The sequence below is a fragment of the Primulina eburnea genome, chromosome 14, assembly GCF_022965805.1.
Source record: "Primulina eburnea isolate SZY01 chromosome 14, ASM2296580v1, whole genome shotgun sequence".
Lineage (NCBI taxonomy): Eukaryota > Viridiplantae > Streptophyta > Magnoliopsida > Lamiales > Gesneriaceae > Primulina > Primulina eburnea.
The window spans coordinates 24,400,410-24,417,349 of NC_133114.1; the positions used below are offsets into that span (position 1 = coordinate 24,400,410).

The 16,940-nt window shown below is 35.8% G+C and overlaps 1 protein-coding gene, 1 long non-coding RNA gene and 1 pseudogene across 3 annotated transcripts; 1 reads left to right on the plus strand and 2 right to left on the minus strand.

Moving 5' to 3' along the window:
- Window positions 1-603: 603 nt before the first annotated feature.
- LOC140811801 (phytyl ester synthase 1, chloroplastic-like) lies at window positions 604-8,775 on the plus strand. 2 transcript variants are annotated; one of them, XM_073169872.1, is made up of 13 exons: window positions 604-1,266; window positions 1,388-1,439; window positions 1,864-1,919; window positions 2,115-2,273; window positions 2,353-2,457; window positions 3,046-3,158; window positions 5,664-5,785; window positions 6,197-6,305; window positions 6,368-6,498; window positions 6,856-7,225; window positions 7,686-7,799; window positions 7,995-8,086; window positions 8,368-8,775. In XM_073169872.1, exons 1-13 carry the CDS (start codon window positions 870-872, stop codon window positions 8,675-8,677), a joined length of 2,130 nt encoding a protein of 709 aa, XP_073025973.1. In that variant the 5' UTR covers window positions 604-869; the 3' UTR covers window positions 8,678-8,775. The 2 variants fall into 2 exon arrangements, with proteins under 2 accessions (XP_073025973.1, XP_073025974.1); XM_073169873.1 differs by having other exon boundaries at window positions 3,049-3,158.
- LOC140811802 (uncharacterized) lies at window positions 3,169-8,829 on the minus strand. The gene is made up of 3 exons (XR_012113537.1): window positions 8,745-8,829; window positions 8,567-8,713; window positions 3,169-5,292 (listed from the first exon to the last, which is right to left on the minus strand). It is a non-coding gene; the product is annotated as an uncharacterized lncRNA (long non-coding RNA).
- A 6,000-nt stretch (window positions 8,830-14,829) lies between these two features.
- LOC140811279 (protein ROH1A-like) lies at window positions 14,830-16,940 on the minus strand (annotated as a pseudogene).

A 16,940-nucleotide genomic window follows, 5' to 3' on the forward strand; every position in this document is an offset into this window, starting at 1 on the left:
TATATATATATCTGCACCTGCTCCTCCTTCACCTGGAATAAAATAATTAAAATATCAAGAACAGATCAAGATTGGTTGTATTATTAATAATTTCTAGGCAGGTAGCTTGTACAAAGAACAAGATCATAATATAGTAACATTAACTAGACAAGAAATTAAAGACCTACCGATTAAGTTTAGATTTATCCAATAAAATATTATATATATTGGCAAAAACTTGTGTGAAACGGTCTCACTGGTCTATTTTGTGAGACAGATCTCTTATTTAGGTCATTCATGAAAAAATATTAATTTTTTATTATAAGAGTATTACTTTTTATTGTGAATATCGGTTGGGTTGGACCGTCTCACAGATAAAAATTCGTGAGACCGTATCACAAGAGACCTACTCATATATATTAGACTCTCTTACGAATTTTGTATGTGATAGATACATTAAGTTATTTTAAATTTCCCATCAAATCAAACATCACCTTGGCATAAGAATTTACCATAAATTTAATTGAGACTGTCGACTTATCTACCTTATTTTCTCATATAATATAGATTTAAAAATTTGTTAACAGAATATTTTAGTAAAACTCCATGATAAAGTATTTCCCATGCGATGCACTCTTTTTCATATAATATTTCTTAATGGCTCATGAAAACCATTTGGTTTTCTTCTTCTATTTCTGAGTAAAGTTTTGCAAGCTTTCGATTGGTTTTACGTTGTTTCCTCGAATTCTTTTCAGTTTTTGGTGTGTCCGTTTATGTTTCTTGAAGTATTTCCACATGAAAATGGGAGCATTAATTTCTTTTAAAACTTTTAAATTAACTATACTATAACATAGTTCAAAGTTTTCTTGAAATTTTCCAAGGACTTTTTTATGCCAGCCATGGCTTCAACTGTCAAAGTTTTGGGGACACCAAACAATATTATCCACTCAAGATTCCCTGTCCATTGTTTGGACTTCAAGAAATCATTTTCTCAGACAAATGGGATGTGTTCTGGAGTTAAGGAGGAGAGTAAAAGGGCTTCTTTGGATTTAGGAAAAAGCAAAAGAAATTTATATTCAGAAGGAATTAATGAGGGGGAAAAGGATTTGAAAAATGATGAGAAGTTGGAGGCTTTATGGGATGATGGATTTGGAACTCAAAGTATGAAGGATTATTTTGATTTTGCTAAAGAGTTGATTAGGCATGATGGAGGGCCACCAAGATGGTTCACACCTTTGTCATGTGGACCTCCTTTGAAACATTCACCTCTTCTTTTTTTCTTGCCCGGTAATTAAGTGAAGTTCAGGCTCGTTTCGACTATATATAGAATTTTAAATTAGTTTCGAGAAAAAAACGAGGACAGTTACAAAATAGTTATTGTTGTGTCTTATATGCATTTTTGGTGCAGGAATTGATGGCGTTGGACTTGGCCTTATCATGCATCACATCTCTCTTGGAAAGTAGGTCTTTTGTTAATATTATGGGCTAATTTTCATCATTTTTATGAGGTTTTATAAATCTTTCACGATTATTTGTTTCGGTTTTTTTAGAAGGTGTTTGAATTATTATTTTTACAATAATGCTTAGAGTAGGTCTTTTGTGACACGGTCTCACGAATCTTTATCTGTGAGACGGGTCAACCCTATCCATATTCACAATAAAAAGTAATACTTGTAGCATAAAATGTAATATTTTTTCATGAATGACCCAAATAGATATCTGTCTCACAAAATACGACCCGTGAAACCGTCTCATATAAATTTTTGTCTGATGCTTAAGTTTTATAAGATACTTGATAGATTTTATGATTTTTTTTTTTAAAAAAGTTTAAGGTAAAATAAGTTAATTTAATAATATTAAATGTTAATTTCTTCTTGTCTACAGGGTCTTTCACGTTCGATGCATGCATATCCCAGTTCAGGACCGAACACCGTTTCAAGGTCTCAATTCTCTATTAGCCCACGGAACCAAGAGGAGAGATTAACTGCAAATTCAACCATTTTCATGTTAAATTTTTGCAATTGTTTACGATTTTGTTTTTGAAAGAACTCGTTTCCTTTCTTGCCCATTAATTTTTTAAATCCGTTTTTCACCATGGTTCCACATTAAGAACGAGCTGTTTGATTAAATGTCAGAGTTGTTGGAATGGGTGGAAGAAGCTTTAAAGTACGAGCATTCTGTATCTCCAAACAAACCCATTTATATAGTCGGAGATTCTTTCGGTGGGTGCTTGGCTCTTGCCGTGGCGGCGCGTAATCCTCAGATAGACCTTGTACTAATACTAGCTAACCCGGGTATGCCTTGTGCCTTTAAGCTTGATCTGTGGTTAATAGTGGGGCATATTTAACTGATGTATACTATCATTTCTTTTAGCTACTTCATTTGACAGGTCGCGACTTCCTCTTTTGCTACATTTATTGGAGACATTGTCTGATGAACTTCACGCTGCAGTTCCTTATCTTCTAGGATTGATTTTGGGTATGTATTCGTTTGTTAGTCTGATTTCAATCCTTGAATGTGCCACAGAACCCAGAAGTTTGCAAACAAATTGAGCAGGATTGAGTGATTTTTTTTATTTTTTATTTTCAAAATCATCGAATTTATACATAGCATGAACATATTTTCTAGCAAAATTTGTATTTCAAGTATATACTAAAATCAAAGAAGGATTGGAGCATTCGTATTGCAAATATATCTAAAGTCAAACGAGATCACAAGTTTGAGTGCAAATTCGAGCCTTTATCTAGTAGAGTTAGGCAATGAAACTTGGTGTCTAAGGTATTAAACTTGACTTGAAACTCAAATTCAAATCATACTTTAGCCCAAACAGTTCATACTTCGAGTATATAGCTTGGCTTTGAGTTGACTCTAATATTTGAGTTCGAATATGAAGATATGAATAGTATTTGGCTCTATTTATACGATTCGATTACACCCTAGAAGTCTCTATTAAATCATAGATATCAATTATTGATTCAATATGCATTGGATATATGGTTGCACATTTGGTTCTTCATCTAAAGATTTTAAACTGCTCAAATTTTCCTTCTTACGCTTTTTATGAAGTAGTTGATCCAATGAAGATGGTGTCAGTTGATATCAATAATCCAATGCTGCATCCTATGCAATTTTTTAAACAGTTGGTCAGTAACCTCGATACTGTGCGCATGTGTCTTCATGTGAGTACATTCTTCTTCTTCTTCTTCTTCTTCTTCTTCTTCTTCTTCTTTTATCTTTTTTTTATTATGTAATAAAACCACCAATTATGTGGTGGGGTTAAGTACCCCGACCAGCGTCCTACAAACCAGGTTATGAAGGGCAAGCCGTATAATAATATGTGGTACTATTCAAATTAATGTAAAACAAATTTAAACGAATTTTAAATCAGAAAGCTCTAATTTATCAGCTTAAGTCTGCCTCTTAGGACACTATTTCTCCCTCCCTCCAAACGAGAAGAAGTTTGAGAAGAGCAACCGGCATTGGCCATAGCATCTACAATCTCGTTTCCTCTCTTAAAATACTTGTAATTTGAACAAAATTCAGACTGAATGAAATATTGCCATTGAATTGGTAGAGGCTCCAATAAATATAATTTAAGTCTGCCACTATGTTGTTTACTTTGCCTGTTTGCTTAAATAAACTCCGTTCCCAATTTTTTAGAGGTAAAGTCATCTTATTGAAGTTAGGAAAAAAATGTACATAGGAAGGGGACTACGTCAAAAACGTCCAATAACTGAAACATGAAACACAAAACCAAAGTTACTTAGGGCTCTAAGGGTAACAACCAACTATTACAAAGGAATTACGAACTGATCCTGGAAGAAATATGTTACCGTTGGCACATTATTTGATCAAGCAAGACCTTTGATAATCTGGAATCATATCGTCTGAGTAAAGACGAAACCATCTTTCTTCGAAGGATGCATATTTCCAAGTCATGTGCAATGGAGTCTCTCCCTGAAATTTTTTTGAGTAAGATAGACTCGATGTAGTAGGAGAATTGTTCGAATTCTATTTACATTTTGATTTAATTCCCAAACCAAGTGGTCAGATAAATTGATGAACAGTGAAACGAGCAAGTCTGAATCAAGGTATAAAGGGAAGCAATGATATTGCTGGAAAAGGTCCAATCCCATCATTATAGCCATAAATTCTGCCCTAAGATTGGAGCCGACTCCATTGAAATCATAAAATACCCAAATAAAGTTCCTTCATGATCATGAAGGATAGCACCGACAGAAGATTAGCCTGGATTTCCATGAGAGCAGTCTTCCATATTAAGTCTAAAGGGGGCGGAATAAGGTTTAACCTATCTAACCACAGTCACCCGCATAAGTCATTCCACAGCTAGTTAGATTCCCCAAGCTTTTGCAGTAGAGAGAATCCTCTTCAATGTTCAGATTTGTTCATTCCCACTTCAGCACATTGAGAGATATGGGATGGCATAGCGCGAATGGTCCTAGAAGCAGAGCACTTGATATCTTGTTGATGCTTGGAGTTGTTGCGAGCCACCCGAAGGAACCAAACAATAAGGAAATGGATAATCTCCTTAAAATGCCCCCTTTGCTGCCAGCTCTCGCCAAGCCTCCAACCTATCAAATTCAAAGTGAGAAAACCCCGAAAAAAATGAGCGAATGCGTTCATACCTAAGTAGCAATCTTTCTAGAGAAGAAGAGATGGTCCATCGATTCCTCATTCTAGCAATATTGACATTTAGTTGCTAGTTGAATTCCCTGCTTTTAGGATATCACTGACTGAAATCGCTGGGAACCTCTAACAAAAGAAAGAAATGATAGGAGAAAGTAAATTAGACCAGCACGGGATATAGATAGCATTTACATCCTTAGATGAGCGAATAAGTTGCCACAGATTTAGACAGTATTTGTGAAAGAAAAATCCATGATGATTTTTTTTTTTAAAATTTACAAACTGTATCCTAGTGCTAAATGATCCATTTCCAAACAAATTTATTGGTCAAAGATTCCAAGATTGAGAACTGCAATATATAGTCAACTATGTCTGGTGAAACAACCTGTAAGAGTTTTTTTGGTTGTTGGAAACAATAACAACCTGTAAGAGTTTTTCAGTGTTTAGCAGACCTTTGCAGAAAACATCAACCCTGTCATCTCTGGGACTATTTACCAAGCACAAGCTGGATATGGGACCCTACACCAATTAGGTATCATTATAGCTTCTGATATTCCAAGTACCTTAGTCCCAACACAGCTTCTGCAATGGATCGAATATGAAGAAGGTGGCGCTAAAAGCAGAAATGCTCGTTCAACTGGGAATGATGACCAGCGGCTGCAAGACCTGAAATAAATAAAGAGGTAAAGAACACAAGAAACTTGTAGTAAGCATGAAGGTTTCTGAACTATCTCTAGTGATCCCCATATTTTGATTCTCTTGCATGGCCTTTGAAGCCATTTCTAGTAAATTTTACCCATCCTTTCTTAGGTTTCAGCCATTGGCCTTAAAGGGCCTTCTTGTAAGGTTTGAACCTATATATTCTTCCCTAAGTTGATCAAATTTAAGTAAACGTTTTGTTTGAGATTAGTAATTGAGTTAATTATTTTAGAGTGGATATTTGTTATACACATACCCACTTAAAAAATCTATTTTTAGAACACGGAGATTTCCTTTATTTTGTATACTGAAAATTTCTCTTTCTTGCAAATTGATAGGATTTGGCTGAGGTCCTGCCTAAAGAAACCCTTATTTGGAGATTGAAGCAGCTCAAACAAGCAGCAGCTTATGCTAACTCTCGTCTTCGTGCCATTACAGCACAAGTACTTGTTCTTGCTAGGTCTCTTCACATCTTGATGTTTTTTAATAGATTATTAAGTATAATGTTTTTTAAAAGGAAAATTCTCAACAGTCATCTATATCATTATGACATGTTTGTATGGTATCAATTCAATCGCAAAATTTTTATCGAATTTAAATTCTACATGATCTTCAGTTATAAATTTTAGAAAATTGTGAAGTAGCAGTGGAGGCCAAAGTTAGGAATAGTTGAGGGAAGGTGATGGATAATTATGGTTTGCATATTACACACACTCACACACACGTAGATAGATGTCAGTGGAGAATTTTAAGAGAGAGGAGGAGATCGTTCTTGCTAGCTACCCTCTCTCTACACCACACGTGCAATTAAAGAAGCACATCTTACGAACATTGTTGAGACTAAAAGTTATATGCTGCATTGGAATCTTAGTGGAAAGGATGATATGCTTCCTAGTGGAGAAGAAGCTTGGAGGATTTTGAGATCAATACAAAATTGCGAAATACGATGCTTTAAAGACAACAGGCACAACATATTAATGGTAGGTGATGAAATTTTTTAACTCCTTTTACTACTATTATTTACATACATCTAATTATGCAGGAGAATGGATTTAATCTATTGACAATTATAAAAGGTACCGGCACCTACCGCCGCGCAAAGAATCATGATCTTGTCGTGGATTTTCTACCTCCAAGTCTTTCAGAGTTTAGGCAACTACTTGAGAATTATAGGTAATTTAACTATAAATTTTTCTTGAAAATTGAGTTTTAGGATCTACAATTTTAGTTCTTCATTGTGGTATTTTTGGTTTTAGTGATCCTTGTAATATTCTCCAAACAATTTTTTTGACCCAATCTATTATATTATGCTAAAGGATTTTTCATGTTTTCAGTTCCTGAATACCGTACCACTTTGTTTTTCATAATATTCATACATGTATTTGTTATTAGTTTATCATATAATATATATGGATCAAAACACCATTTTGAAATGAAAATTACGGATAAGAACAAGTTGCGAAAAGACTTTTGCATAAAATAATTCTTAAGCTCCTTATTTAATTTCTTGGAAATTGCAAATTCTATTAGATGGTATCACAGCTACACAAGTCCTGTCATGCTATCAACAATGGAAGATGGAACGATAGTGAGAGGCCTATCTGGGGTTCCTACACAAGGCCCGGTATTGTTAGTTGGATATCACATGCTGATGGGATTAGAAATCTTCCCATTAATCACAGAGTTTCTGCGGGAGAGGGGAATCATGGTTCGTGGGATCGCACACCCCACGCTGTTCTCGCATCTTCTTGAAGGTGAAACCAAGGAATTCTCAGTGTGTGATTTTGTTAGGTTATATGGTGCCTTGTGTGTAAGTCCAAGTAATCTTTTCAAGCTGTTGGGGATGAAATCTCATGTCCTTCTTTATCCTGGTGGTGCTCGTGAGGCTTTACACCGTAAGGTTTGTGCTACAAGTCCTACATCAACTTTACAAATAATAGGGAATATAATAATGGTATTTGAGATTTTCCAAATAAGTTAGCGTACTTTTCATTGGATCTTAGATCATATTATTGGTGTTGTCGTTTGGAATCGACACAACTACATAAAAATGACTTTTTTTGGGTCTTCCTTGATAGTGTGACTTATTCTCGTCTATAGGTTGGAGCATATAATGTATCCGCATTGAAAGCCATTGAGTGGTGGTTTATTTTTCAAGGGGTTGCTGATTTTCTTAACCCTACGTTTACTTCCTAGAGATATTGTGGATGGATACTTGATTTAAAGTATAGTAACGCCTAATATGGAACTAGCCTTTTAAGTTGGGTTCTAGTCAATGGATATGTTGTTTAGACACTCTGTTTTTGAATCTCTTCAGTTCAACATGTTTCAAAGATAACATTTTTTCTTGTGTTCTGAAGGGTGAAGAGTATAAATTATTTTGGCCCGAGGAGCCAGAATTTGTGAGGATGGCTGCAAGATTCGGGGCTACAATTGTGCCGTTTGGAGGCATTGGTGAAGATGACATAGCCAAGGTAAGAAGTGTCATTTATTGGTTTAATGGTGTGGAGCTCATGAGTAATTGAGAATACATGCAACTAGCATCTGTGAATCATGATTGGATAGCATTTAATTTAATTGGCCTATATACTGTGAAATTTTGATTACTAAATTATGATTGTTGCGATTTTGTTGCTCGCAGTTACATTATTAACTGCTGCTGCTTGCAGGTAGTTTTGGACTATGATGACATGATGAAAGTACCGTTTTTGGGTGACAAAATAAGAAGAGATAATCAACGCTACGCGTCCTTTAATGTGAGGTAACCAGTTTATACTGATAAATAGTAATTGCCTTCTCGCGAGTACACGAAAATGCTCCTCATTAACAAGGTGGTATGTGTTTTACTAAAGGAATGCATGTTTTTATTACTGTAAACGCATTAATACCTTCAAAAGCTTGGAAATTTTTTGGATAAACCTACTCCGGTATTTAAATATAACTTTTTGGGAGTTAGAGATGAAACTTTCCAGATTTATCAGGAACTCATATTTTGTCCTCGCATAAACTGTTAGAAACTATATTCATGTAATCTAATCATAGGGATGGAATGGCCGGAGAGGTTGGAAACCAACCTCTACATCTTCCGGCACTTCTGCCGAAGATTCCGGCTGGCCGGCTGTACTACCTCTTTGGGAAGCCAATTCAAATCAAGGGAAGATACGAGTTGTTGAAGGACAGACAGAAAGCTAGAGAACTGTACTTTCAAATAAAGTCAGAAGTCGAAACAAACTTGTCCTACCTGCTAAAGAAAAGACATGAAGATCCTTATAGAAGCATGATTGACAGGATTCTTTATCAAGGTCGAGCTCCAGGAGCTTCGATTGATCAGATTCCAAGTTTTGATTTGTAAATAGTATCCGTGTTTGTCAAGGTGAAAAAGACACTACTTTTGTATGAATGATATCATTTTTGGTTACGATTGTCCCCAATGCTTCAAAGATCATGATATTTGACGCTATAAAAGTATACAATCTATCATAACAAAAGATCATAATATTTAACGCTAAAAGTCTGACTCAAAATGTATTTATTTAATAGTATAATTGTACTATATATATCGGTTTTTGAAAGCGAACCCATTAACTAAAAAATTAAAAAAAAAATAGTATTTGACCTTTTTTAACGACCTCTAAATCCTAGGGTTAATAAAAAAAAAAACTCAAATAAGATTGAACAAAACAAACCATTAAATCATGAGAACCAATGGCTCAGTTGGATGGCTATCGACCGTTGGCTAGGACAACTTAATTGTAGGGTACCAATTAACATTTAATGACTGAAAGCTGGGACTTGGGAAAAAATTTAAATCAGTGAGTATAAAAAAGTTCATAGAAAAGTTCTGGAACAGGAAGTAAAGGAATAAAAATTAACCAGAAACTGATATATATATTTCTTCATACCTATGACTCCTTGTATAGGTAATTGTATCAACGATAACTTCAAACATGACCAACCAATTACATTAAATGAAGCATGCCAACAATTTTCTGGTGGGATTCTTCGAATTTGCTTATGTGAACTTGCTGCTGCTGTCGGGAACTTCATAAATCTTTCAGTAAATCTGAAAACGAATCCAAAGCCCATCCACTTGCTTTCCTTGAGAAATTATTTGCTCTCACCACGATGATGCACTCAAACTAAACAAATGTTCCTACAAGATACAACGGATTCCTAATAATGTCGTTTCTAAAGTGTACGCTTGAAAACAACCACGAATACCTTGAATTTCGAACCTGATAATCAAATGTTTTATATTGTTTCTGCAGTATAACAATATTCAAACATGTATTTTAAGATAAAACAGTTTTTCTTTACAGAAAATGGAGGGGAACTTTGTGCAAATTTTTCAATATATTTGGAAATGTTGAATGATTCATTATTTATAGTCTTTGGCTCATTCTCTATGAAAGGACATGTCTTTCGACTAATACTCATTTGCCCAAACATCAAAAGAGCCCAAAACATTGAAAGGAGACAATAGTTAACCACCCAAAAATGGTTATAACCTGAAGAAACATGGTAAACAGATGCAACTGTTTGTGACCAGTTGCGCTGAGTTCATGGTTCCTTCTTGTCAGGTCCTTCAAACCTGGTTCCTTCCATATTTTTCCGTTCTGGTTGCTTTCCATTTTTATGGAAATCCCCAACAACCTTCCACCTTCCACCATTTTCATAAAAATGAATTTTGAAAATTCTCAATCACAAATCTGCGAGCCTTATGCATAAATAAAGGTATTCAACGGATCTTGAACCTTTTACATGGTGAAAACCTCTTAAATTCTATATAAGGTGACTGGTAGACCAGCTTTGAACTAGCGACCTTATACGACTAACCGGAGAGATCTCACGGATAAACTTTATCTTATCCTTAGTATTTATATTTGCGACACGTGAATTGTCCTTGTGTCTTACTAGTTGGTTTTCATGAATATTCATGTAGTTAGCCAAACTACACCGTAGACGACACCTTCTCCTATATTCACATAGGTGGATGTTATAAAGATTACCCACGTAACTAAGTATTCCAAAGGATTTCCTTTAATAAATCCATTCAAGCTTAGATTTTTTTCTAACCATTCCATTACATGAACCAAGCACTTCCTCGGACAAATTAAGTGCTTCAACGACAATTTTGAAGCCACACTTGCTAAGCATGCTTCTACAAACAAGGTTCCTCCTAACTTCAGGAATATGATACACATTAGTACTCAACGTAAGTGTCTTTCAGGAAGTGAACTCCAATTTGATAGTGCCAATTCTTTTGACTGGTGCAGTAGAGTTGTTCCCATATAGATAATTATCTCTTCTACTACAAGCGAATAGGTAGAGAATTGGTTCTGGTTTGTACAAATTTGTTTCGTAGCAGCGCTATCAATCCACCAATCTTGGAAATCCTCAACCAAACATGCCTCTATGATCATAGCCACATACTAAGGCCTTCCAGCCTGGTTTTGTTTCATCAGGATACAACATTCTCTTTTGGACTTCTCTGGTTTACCACAATTATATATGGCAAATGCCTTTTCTTTTGTGGTTCCTGGAGTTCCGTTTCTTGTCATCGACTTTCCTCTTTCTGTTTTTAGATGAGTTACACATATAAATATTCAACACATTTTTTACTTCCTCCACCATAAGCACCTTACAGGATTGTTCCTCTCAAACGTTAGAACGAAATTCTTCCTCGATACGAAGATGGCTAGCCAATTCTTCTAGAGACAAGTCTTCTGTTTTGTGCTTGCGATTATTTTTATAATATTTGATTAATTAGTAAGTTTGTCATTTACCAAAGACACAACAATAGACTCATCCATATGCATTTCATTTTGTGAATTTGATTATTAATGTGTATAACTTCATGGAATTGCTCAATAATTTTTCTAGTGTCGACCATGAGGAATGGGAAAAATTTGGTAACCATAAATTTCTTAGTTGTAACATCTTCATATTGATACTTTGCTTCTAGTGAGTCCCTGTTAATTGTCCCACATCGGTTGCATAAATAACCTTTGAGTGGTAGATATGGGATTGGACAATCCTCCTCCCTTGAGCTAGCTTTTGGGGTTGAGTTAGGTCCAAGTTCCAATCTTAACATGGTATCAGAGCCCGGGTTCCACCGTTATGTGTTGGACTGCCTATAATTAGGCCACCCGTTCTGCCCATAATTGGGTCATCTGTAAACTCCACGCTCCAGATGTTCATTCCTGGGCGTGAGAGGGGTGTGTTAATTGTCCCACATCGGTTGGATAAATAACTTTTGAGTGGTATATATGGATTGGATAATCCTCCCCCCTTGAACTAGCTTTTGGGATTGAGTTAAGTCCAAGTTCCAATCTTAACAGTCCCAAATTTCCATTGTGGCTTCCTTGTTTTAGTATTGGTCGAACAAAGCATCGGGTATTGCATTGCAAATATGCCCTTGCACACATAGTCATCTTGATCCCATTTTTTGTCTCTCTCTTGTTTGTGCCACGGTTTCATTTTCTGCTTCCACCAGTTTCGGTATGGTAAGAATATATACCACATTTTGTGAAGTGAGTAGAAAATGCAACTTATTTTTCCAACGTCGGAAGTTCACTCCATCAAACCTTTCGCTTGACAAAATCCACAGCAAAGTTACAAAGAGAGTTTCCTTGAGATGCCACCGACAGCAAGATAGTTTCTTAAGATTGTTGGTGGGATTCTTCGAATCTGCTTCTTGTAAACTGTTGCTGTCAGGGAACTCCGTAAATCCTTCAATAAATATGAAAATGAATCCAAGGCCCGTGCACTCTCTTTCCTGAAGAAATTATTTGCTCCCACCAAGTTGTTGCACTCGGATCAAGCAAATGTTCTTTTAAGATACAATGAATTCCGAATAGTGTTGTTTCTAAAGTGCACACTTGATCAAAACAACACCGAATACCTTGAATTTCTTCAAACTTGATAAGGCCACCATAGTTAACCACTAAAAAAATGGTTATAACCCAGAGTAACACGATGGACAGAAGCCACCGTTGGCCGTTCGCAATCAGGTGCGCTGAATTCTTGGTTCCTTCCATTCTTTTCTATTCTGGTTTCTTTCCATTTTAATGTAAATCAACAACAAGATCCAAACTAAACATTTCAATTACATTAATCCTATCTGTTGATCTAGAGCTAAAAAATAATATTGACATTTAAAACTCCCCAACTCTTAGCTAGCGAGTACTTGCTTTATGAGATGCAAGCTGATGGTGTATTGCCTGGCCAAGTAATGCAATTGTCTTTACTAAAGATAAGGTTTTAAAACACGCGAAACATGTTCAACCATGGAGGTCAAGTTTCAAGTTTTTAAGTTTAAACGAAATTAGTACGAGCTTAAGCATACGCTTTTTAGTTTTATTATAATTATAATTATTTTAAGCCAAACAATAAATAAAAGAAGTAGAATTAAAATAAATTTAATATTAAATGAATAAATTTCTAGTTTTAATGAACATAAAAGTATTAAAATTTGGCAAAAACTTGTGTGAGATTGTCTCATGGACTCGTATTTTATGAGACGTATATCTGATTTGGGTCATCCATAAAAAATATTATTTTTTATGCTAAGAATAATATTTTTTATTGTGAATATCGGTAGGATTGACCCGTCTCACAGATAAAGATTCGTGAGACCGTCTCACAAGAGACATACTCTTAAAATTTATATAATTAATAGTTTCCTACAAATTTACAAAATATAGTAAAAATAAGCTCATTATCAATTAGTATGTTATATTTATATTCACGATTTTATGATACATAGCACAGAAAAAATAAGTTGATTATCAAATTCCGTAGTAAAAAGATCTCTAGGATATAATATAGTTATCTCATCTACTTTTAAAAATTTTGAAATTACTATATATATTTTTTATCTTTATATGAAATTTTGAATATTTAATAATCATATCACTCCTAACTAAACTTTTGAATAGTTAATCATTTCCTAACTAAGAAAAAATTATAAGTTTAAAAATAATATTTTATTTAACATTAAAAGGGTTTTTTTTTAATATGTTCACACAACGCATGCAAGTGACACTAGTTTAAACGTAAGATCTCGGAAGGCATTTATTCTACCTGTTGGCTGTTGCACATAGGGATGTAAATGAACCAAACGGTTTGCGAGCTATTCGAAGCTCGGTTCGATAAAAAGCTCGTTTGAGTTTGTTTGTTAATCATATCAAACCCAGCCCAAGCTCGATTTTGAGCTCGAAAATTTAATCAAATCAAACTCAAACCTAAGGATATTCGGCTCGTGAGCTCGCAAACATGTTTGATAATAGGCTCGCGAGCTCGAGCTCTAGCTCGGGTCGTTTAGGTTGCTCAGAAAATGATTTTGGAATGTTCAATAATATACTTATTTATGTTTTTTTTCCTCTTTTTTGTCTCGTTTTGGTTATTTATGAATGAATTTACATTTTTATGTCTGATTTAAAATTAGTTTATAGATATATTTAATTTTTAACAAGCTCGATTCAAACTCAAACTCGAGCTCAATTCTATGCTTATCGAGCTCGAAAACGAGACGAGCTCAAGCCAGGCTTGTTAAACATGTTAAACGAGCTATTAATGAATCAAGCTCGAGTCTGAATTGATTAACATGCTAAACGAGCTTTTAACGAGCCGAGCTCGAGCTTTTAACGAGCTCAGTAATTTCAATACAAACCAAGCTCGAGTCTGATAATAGAAGCTCGAATCGAGCTCGAGCTTGAGCCTCAAATAGTTTTAAACAAACTAAGCTCAAGCCTGATACTGTTTTGTTTGGTTTGGTTTGGTTTGGTTTGGATCGTTTACATCCCTAGTTGCACATGGTCCTTGTTTCGAGCAGGAAGCAGTTCAAGTCGCCAATTTATTTTGCTAAAATATCAAACTCATATTCAAAATTTATGGCCGCTAAAAACACAAAATAAAAAAAGAACTAAAATTGACTTACTTAAAAATAATAAAAGAAAAGAAAATATTTATTTAAAGCAAATAAAATATCTACAGACAAAAAAATATAATACAAGAATGAGTATGTTTTTTGTGAGGCGGTCTCACGAATCTTTATTTGTGAGACTGGTCAACCCTACCGATATTCACAATAAAAATTAATACTCTTAGCATAAAAAGTAATATTTTTTCATTGATGATTCGTCTCACAAAATAAGATCCGTGAGACCATCTCACACAAATTTTTGCCTACAATAGTTGAATACTCGTGATACACTGTTTGTTATTAATCAATTAAATTTCTTTACAGAAATAGTTTGTATTATATAATAAAAAAGAGATCTTTAGTATCTTAGGCTTTAATTATTGTATTTAATAGAATTTCATGGAGTCATTAAAAGTCTATTGATATTTTGAATACTTATAGACTTTTGTAAATTTTTTAAAAGTCAAGTTTGAATATCATGTGACTTTTTAAAATTCTACAAAAGTTTATATTGAATACCGCTAAGCTTTTACAGAGTATATAAAAATCTAGATTTAATACCTCTGCGCTTTAACTTCATAAATGTCTAAAAGCAATACACCCCTATGTGAAATTACTTGTAACACACTAATATGCATCAATATGGAACTGGTGTGGGTAATTTATTAACTGGATCAAGAACATCGAGAACTTCTGCTCTACTCCTCACAATCCTATGAAACACTTCTCTCACTTGCTGCCGCAGCGGCCCCAGCCCTTCCTCCATCTTCTCGCATATCTCCGCCAGCTCTTTCACATGTGCCGCCGCCGCCATAGCCTTCTCCTCCTCCATCGGAAAAACGAAAGAATCAGTAAACTCAACCAGGGACTCCGCCAGCTTCTCCATTCTGTGTACCTCCTCCAACAATGCGACATTCCCTTTCTTCTCCTTTTTCTTCCATTCCTCGCCGATTTTTTCTTGCAGAGAAATCAGGGGTTGCGCCCATGCCAACTGTTTTGGAAGAGGTAAATGTGTAGCCAACCCGGTTCGTTCTTGACAAGGAATGGCTGCCACCAAAGCTCACATCACGAACACAAGGATCGTGCTGATGATGTAAATCGGGAGAGCCAAACCGGTTCACCGCCCCGAGGGGCGGAGAGGTTGGCTGACATGGCCTGAATCTGTTTTGCGGATGACCAAGACTTAGCCACAGACCAGGAGAAGGAGCTTAAGTTCCTCCCATTCTGATCCTTGTTATTCATGGTTGAACCTCCACCTCCGCCTCGGCGGCCGAATGACCATGATCGTTCTGCCGATTTTCCATGAACGTTTCCGTTGGAATTCTCCTTGACGTCGAAAACAATTGATGCCAACAAAGCAATTAGCGCCTTTCGTGCACGCCTCACCTGTCCTTCGTCGATCGGATTCTGCTGCAAGGCTGTCACCGCAATTTGCGCCAGTTTCTGACAATGGCGAACAAGCTCCACGCCGTGAGTGACAGTGTTGCAAACATCGAGCGCTTTGATCGATCGTTCTAGGATATCAGGAATCAAGCGATCCAGCGGAGGCCGGGTGAACTGAATCGGGTCATGACCTGATATAAGAACCGCTTGAATTCAGCCTGGCAGCAGAGGAGCGCGTCAAGAAGGTTTCAGAACCAAGAAATAGAGAGGAGAGGCGGCGGCGGGATGTAATTATCTCTTTCAGTCATAGGTGAGTCTGTGGTTTCTACATCAGACTTGGCTGACGAAGGTTCTTCCGTGGAGGCGAAAAGGCCGGAAAACAGATCAGCGACGTTCTTTTGAAATAGTTCGAGGTCTTCCAGCTCTTGGTCGTTATCCATGGCGGTGACCTGGTTGCGGCGGATGCTGATAAGATTAAGGAAGGATCCTTGACTATTATTGGTGGTTAAGGGACCGTTTGTCGTTTCCTTTGCATCTGGTCTAGGTAGACGGGTTTGATAATGAAACTGCGACCGGATACCTTGATCTGAACTGTCTTCATGATGTTCAATTACAGTATCCGTTGGGCTAGACGGGTTCGACTTGACGGGTTAGACTTTTTTAGGTTTTATTATTTTAAATTAACAGTGTTGTTGAAAATCAACGGTCACGATTTAGTTTAGTGACCGGTTGTCGACTCTACGGGTCGATTGTTTGATAATTAATTATTTTTTATTGACTTTGAACTCAACGACCATGATTTTGTGGCCTTTGATCGATGACGTGGTCGTTGTGCAACGGTCCACCGACCCGGAACAGTTGGTCTGTCGTTGCTTTTTTTGGGTCCAATTTTTCCCTTATAAATACCGTCCATCATATTCATTTTTTCACAAATTGTTTTCTGAATTTCTGATTTTCAATTCTTTCTTTATCCTCAAAATATCAAGTTTCAATAATTGACATATTTATTTACATAATTACTTCAATTTCATATTTATACAAATGGTCAGATCCAGATCAAGTCGTATGAGTGCAAAAAAAAAAGGAAAAGGGAATCATGTCACCCGAGTTCGATCATAACGATTTTCTTTCATTCAATGTCGATGACTATGATCTTGATTTTTCCGATAAAGAATATCAAGAACGAGAACAAGAGGTTCAACAAACACATCATTATCAAATTCGAGAAAGTATGACCAATCTGACGATGCCTAAAATTAAAACTCAAGCAGTGCCTTACCCCATATCCGATATCTTCACCAAACAT

What these genes read in the sequence shown, in the direction of transcription:
- LOC140811801 (XM_073169872.1), top strand. Translation starts at nt 870, where the DNA reads ATGCCAGCCATGGCTTCAACTGTCAAAGTTTTGGGGACACCAAACAAT. An exon ending in TCTTCTAGGATTGATTTTGG is followed by an intron (nt 2,458 to 3,045) that starts GTATGTATTCGT and finishes CTTTTTATGAAG; the next exon opens with TAGTTGATCCAATGAAGATG. An exon ending in CAAGTACTTGTTCTTGCTAG is followed by an intron (nt 5,786 to 6,196) that starts GTCTCTTCACAT and finishes TTGGAATCTTAG; the next exon opens with TGGAAAGGATGATATGCTTC.